Raw genomic sequence first — 6,000 nt, forward strand, 5'->3', positions numbered from 1 at the left:
CAGCCTCTACGTACGCCCGTTTCCCGGGCAGTTGGCCTGAAGATGTCCTCGCCGGCTGCAGCAGTAACAGCGGGGCTGGTTGCGTGATCTTCCTGTGGCGCAGTTCCGTGCCGCATGCCCCGTGCCTCCACAGCGCTGGCACTGCTGGTGCTCCATACTGGTGTGCGCCGAGGCCCACGGCTGGATCCACTGCGGTGTTGGTTGGGACGTGGGCTGGTATGGGGCCACGACTGTCGGTGCCTGGGACTGCTGGAAGGTCCACGGTGGTAGCTGGTGTGGTACGGGTGAGAAAGGGGCCGGGGCTGTGGCCAGCTGCTGAGTCTTGCAGTGGGATGCCTGCACTGCCGCTGGGTGCAGGGGCCACCATGGCTGGGGACCGATGCCGGCATTCTGTGTTGCTGGAGCTGGTGGGTGGCCCTGGGCCAGGGCGGCAGCGGCAGAAGAGGGGCCGACGCTGACACTCAGTGTGTAGCCGGGGTTTGAGGCGACTGAATGGTGCTCGACGAACGCGAGATCCCTGGCCACCTGGTCCGTTCTCGCTGGTGGCGGCACATACTTCAGCCGGTGCCACGCACGTTCCATAACGCCGCCCGCAGCCTTGGCCATTTCGCGCAGGTTCGCGAAGGTCATGCCCTCACACAAGTCCTGGAATTTGGGATGCATTTGCCTGCGGACCCTCGCAACCTTGTCCGCGTCCGACACGGTTTCGCCTATCCTGTCAAAATACTCCGCGATGACATGAATGAAGTGGCTCAGGTTCTCCTGCAGGTGCTGGGTCCGATGTTCGAGCTCCTCTTTTAACCGATGTTTGTAGTCGACGGAGGCGAACTCTGCATGGAACTCTCTGGTAAATGTGTCCCAGTCTTCAAAGCCGCCGGAGAACCGCCACCAAAGCTTGGCAGTGCCCTCCAATGCAGCGGGAAGCACCTGGCGAACGCGCTTGTCGCCTCCGATTCCCGCGACCAGGCAGAAATTTTGGAATTTCTCGAGGAACTCACTGGGGTTCTGGTGGTCTTCGTATCCGTTAAACTTTGGCAACTGGATATTTCCGCACTTCCACGGCGTCGGCTGCGCGGGATCCGTCGCCGGTTGCCGCACTTCCATCGGCGTGTTCAGGAGCAGGTCGCGGACGGTCGCTGCCATTCTTTCACGGTCTAGGGGAGTCCCGTCAGTCAGGCTGAGCAACTGCGCAGCCACGCTGGACGGGGTCGCTTGATCCATAGTGCGGGCGTGAGGGTGGGCACAAAGAACCCGAAGAGCTAAAGTGGCCAAACCGAGTAGCGGACTGTTTACGTCGGTTTCGCGCTTGTTGAAGGTCCGGGTCCGAAGGACGAGCCCCCACTTGTGACGTACCTCGTCACTGGTTGCTTCGGTCGTGTTCACACGCAAGACATCTCTCAAACACTTTATTCTTTCACGTACCCGCGCGCAGCGGTATCGCTCCTGTCGCTAAGCCTCCCGTTCCACCCGACGACCCCCTTCCTCCCTCCGCGTTGCCGCTCCCGCCCGCGGCCGCTGCGCCATCTTCCGGGGTCGGCCCGAAACGGTTACAGTGGTCGCCCATGCCATTCGAGAGGTGCGGCCCGTGATACGTGCATGCATATGTGCGCTTCCCCTAACAGTATTGAAAAAAGTTGCGCGCCGAGGAGGACATCGCAGGGAGACGACAGCTCGGAACCAAATTTTTCCTTTACGCGCGCGCTTGAGCCAATCAGCGAGCGCCTGGACATAACGTGTCGCCCATTTCTGGTCAGGAAATGTTTTCGCTGTTTTTATTTTCGATCCACAATGAAGGCGAAAAGGCAGAGGGGTCGGGGGATTCGTGCACTTGCAAAACATGGATGGAAGCATTTCAACGTGTAAAAAAGCAAGCCAATTGGAACATCTAACTGCGAGCAGTGTTTTCTGTGCATCTACGACAGCGTAAAACTATTCTTCATCGTTTGCGCGAAAGCTGCCACCGAAGTTCGCGGTATGTTCCAACCACCGACGGTGCGGGAGCGATCACTCCTAATGTGTTGTGTAGTCTTTGTGTGCACGCACCACTACAAAATACAACAGTTTTCTGTCAAAAACACTCTCGCACAAGCTGCGTGCAGTGTTAAAGGTACGCAGGCGAAGGCTCTGGGATGCGCCGGCGTAACACCGTGCTTTGTTTGCACAAAAACGTGACAAAAGAGCACCTGAAGCTGCCCGTTCGAGTCCGTGCCTTTCGCCAATGCTGCATATAACCGAAGTGTAAACGTATATATAATCATCGCCATTGTACATTTAGTGAAGACGGTTGTCTCCTACCGCATACGCAATCGCGAAGGTAAGGCCACAATCGTGTGAAGCAGACGAATGAAAAAATTCCGTGTTCTCTCGACAAATGCGAGATTCCCCGAGAAGACGCCGCCGTCGGGTGGCCCTGTGTGAAGCCTCATTCACACAGCCCTTTTTTCGCCCGGCCCGGCGAAAACGCCGGCCGTCCTTTTCGCCGGGGGAGAGGGTGTTGGGACCGGTTTCCGTCCGAAATCGGGCCGCTGGACCCGAAATGGGCCGAACGAGGATGTTCAAACTCCCCGGCACCGGCGGGAGACCGGGAACGCCGGCGCCCCGCCCCATCGAGGGACTGCCAATCACAAAATCGGAAACTTTCGCTAAATCTGGCGGATTCTCAAAAGTTGGGTGACCATGGGCATGGCCGCGGTAGGGGAAATTGACTGTACTGTGCCCTCACCGCCCTAACGAGTCGACGAAGTCAATAAAGCTCGTTTTGGGAAGGAGGGAGGCCAGCGAGACGACGGGCGCATTGTGTGATGTTTACGGCTCTTGAACAACGGGCATACAGAGATTTGGATTTACCGCTGAGCTGCTGCTCGATATGATGAGACCATATCGGTTCCTTTGCGATAGACGTAAACGCGATTTTAAGGAAGAACAGCCAGAGAAACAAAATACGGTCGTCGATCATCGGGGACGAAATGCGGCGCAAGGAGTGATTGATGTGAAACGTGCTCGCGGTGGGTCTTGTCGCTTTTGTTTCCAAACGTGGAGACAAATAAAATCAATGTTTTGAAACATGCAAGATCGTTATCGGCGACCCAAACGCAAGCTCCAAGGAACAAAACAGTTGCGGCTGCGCCCATCGACGCCGATAGTCCGCTACATTTGGTGGTCGACACCGCCACAAAGCAGCCACAAATACGGGATTACAAGATTGGTAGTAGAGATCGGGGGAAGGGAGAAATTGTGCACGAAATATTAGGTTATACCTGCTATACAGTTTCACGGAATACAAACGTTTGACGCGGAATTTGAAAGGTGCAGAAAGATTTCTAAGCTAGGTGGCGCAAGCTACCGCCCAATGTAAGGGGACACAGCCGCCAGCATCCATCTATTGCTATAGCCTGCGCCGGCAGCTTTGTCGCCGCTGGTTCGAACGCTCCTCTGTCGCCGCACCGTCCCGTTTTCGGCACGGCGCCCACGGCGCTTTCGCCGGAACGGGGCGAAACGCCGGCTGTGTGAATGAGGCCTGACTGATTCGTATTTTACAACGCTGGCGTCGACGTCGACGCGCGTTTTTTGCTCAGTGTGAATGCGCCTTCACCTAACTGCGGACAAATGGTGGCGCCTTGGACATTGTGATTCTAATGATGATGATAGCTGTTTTGAACGCCATATTGCTTCGAAACCGAAATTACGTCAAACTGCGTTAGATCGCACCTCATCGAAGCTCAAAATTGTTGGGACCCTCATATAGTACGAGCCGCAAATTTTACATGGCAAAATTAAAAAAAAAAAAAGAAAACTCGTATTATATGCGGGTTTTTACGGTACAAGCTTGGGAATAACCTTACGAGTTCAGCTTGATTTCTGTCTCGCGATTCGGGCCATTACTTTCTGCCAAATCATGGGGATGGGGCTATAAAAAAGCCTGTCCAAACTTTTCTTGTTGGCTGACATCACCCCTCATGAGCCGAAATAAAAATTAACACTCGCGTGCAGTTTGTTAATCATCCCACTTACACTCCCACATGTCGTGCTTACCTTTCCAGCATTTATGCATGCTGGACAGTTGCATGTGCTAGGTCAGAATGGGAAAATGTAGTGGCAGTGAGCAGCGCATTTGCAACTGAATATTTTGGAGCAGAGTAAACTTAATTTCCTAATGAAAACTTTATTGTGCACTAACAAACTGCACTTGCGGGCAGTTTGTTTATCACCCCAGTTACACTCCCACATGTCGTGCTCACCTTTCCAGCATTTATGCACGATGGACAGTTGCACATGCTTGGTCAGAATGGGAAAATGTAGTGGCAGTGAGCAGCGCATTTGCAACCGAATATTTTGGAGCAGAGTAAACTTAATTTCGTAATGAAAAATTTATTGTGCACTAACGCACAGTACACCGTCACCTTCTAACCCACTTGAAACGCCTCCAGAACTGCGACCTCTCCGGCAGCGATCTCCACGAGGCCAACTTGAGGGGAGCCAACCTGAAGGATGCCACCATGGAGCTGATGCTCACTCCCCTACACATGGCACAGGCCATACGATGATGAATCAGCAGTTTTTGTTAATCAAGGTGCCGCCGCCGAAACTCGCCACGTCCTGAAAAAAGAGATGACGCAATCCTCCCGGGGAAGAAACACGACACTGAAGTCATTTCCACAGTGGCCCACGCCTGGAGACATCCTTTTTGTTTGTCTTGCCATTGTGTGTGAGTGTTACGTTTGATGAAGCACATTGTACCCGGTGCAGAGTTGTCGTGCGGCGCGCTGCGGAGAGCTTTGAGCAGCCTCGGACATTAAGTTGCCGTCGTTCCAAGCTCCAGGGTCAGACGGAGCAAGCTGCTTCGACGTTTAAGTTTCCAAGCTGGGTTAAGCGTGCAATCTTTTGTTGTAACGCTTTGCAAACAAGTGTGCACCGCACGAGCGTGAGCTGGAGGCATGCCGAACAATCAACTTCAGGTCAGTTGTGTCATATCGATCATTGTCACAAGTGACCCGTTACCCAATGCGACTGCTCACGTCAAGTAGAGCCTCGTTTACAAATTAGAGATTCGTATGCACCGTATCAAATCACCTTGTGAATCCCGGTGTTTATTTCCCTGTGTAGGGTATGCTGCAAAGGGGCTGTACGCACTATTCGATTGGAAGTCTTTAGTGCATTTGCTTCAACATTTATTTATATAAGCGAATTTGTGTAGTTAAGAATATACTAGCTTAGGACGGCTGTACCATGGAATGGAAATGTCCAGTGGTGATAGAACCGGTTTACGTATCCTACTAACAAGGTGTTTTAACCGACTCAGTAGGGAGTGTGGTCTGACCCACTTGGCTTAGTGTAGTTTTTTGAGTGCTCCCAAACTTGGTCTTGACATAATTGATGAAAATATGTTGGCTGTTTGCCTCACACATCTGATACTGTTTGTTTTTGGAACCATTAAAAACCTGTTAATTTAAAACATCTCTGACTCTCGACTTTTATTTCACGTCTGCATGTGAAAGCATGTGAAAAGTCTTCGACTGGCCCCTCTTCCTTTTGTATGGAACATAGGCAATTTTTATAGCTTTTTATTGTTGCTTGTAACTTGGCTGACCGTCAGGATTAGAGGCCTCTATATTAAAAAAAGACAAAAAAAAAAGGCAACAATGCAATTTTTTTAGTATCACCGAAATAGACGTGCCAAATATTTCGATCCAATTCCACCTAAAAGTTGATGAAACTAGCAAACAGCAGGAGCGTGAAATTGCCGAAATCTGGTAATCCTAGCGGGCAAGGTATGGCGAAGCCAAGAGTGCAGTTAATAGGGAGTTTTCGTAGATCATTTTCGCCATCCCGCAACGCTTTCCGCAGCCCGCTATGATACCCGGAACTCTACAGTAAAGGCCATCGGCGCGCAGTCAAAGTAGCGGCTTCTTTGTTGCAAAGGCTTAGCAAAGGGGGAAACGCGGTCTACGAAAACTCCCTAACACCAGTGTTGCGGAGTGGTCACTCCAGATTTGCAATTAT

At 52.0% G+C, this 6,000-nt stretch overlaps 1 protein-coding gene across 1 annotated transcript in view; it reads left to right on the plus strand.

Annotated features, from left to right (window-relative positions):
* LOC8029240 (BTB/POZ domain-containing protein KCTD9) overlaps positions 1–5,454 on the plus strand; it is a 37,203-nt gene extending 31,749 nt beyond the window's left edge. Inside the window, exon 11 of the mRNA XM_029986815.3 lies at positions 4,428–5,454. Within this exon, the coding sequence (XP_029842675.2) occupies positions 4,428–4,544 (117 nt within the window). The 3' untranslated portion in view covers positions 4,545–5,454. The remainder of the gene's footprint in view (positions 1–4,427) is intronic.
* The last annotated feature ends 546 nt before the right edge of the window (positions 5,455–6,000 follow it).

Source organism: Ixodes scapularis, unplaced genomic scaffold, assembly GCF_016920785.2.
Source record: "Ixodes scapularis isolate PalLabHiFi unplaced genomic scaffold, ASM1692078v2 PGA_scaffold12__126_contigs__length_90152505, whole genome shotgun sequence".
NCBI classification, from domain to species: domain Eukaryota; kingdom Metazoa; phylum Arthropoda; class Arachnida; order Ixodida; family Ixodidae; genus Ixodes; species Ixodes scapularis.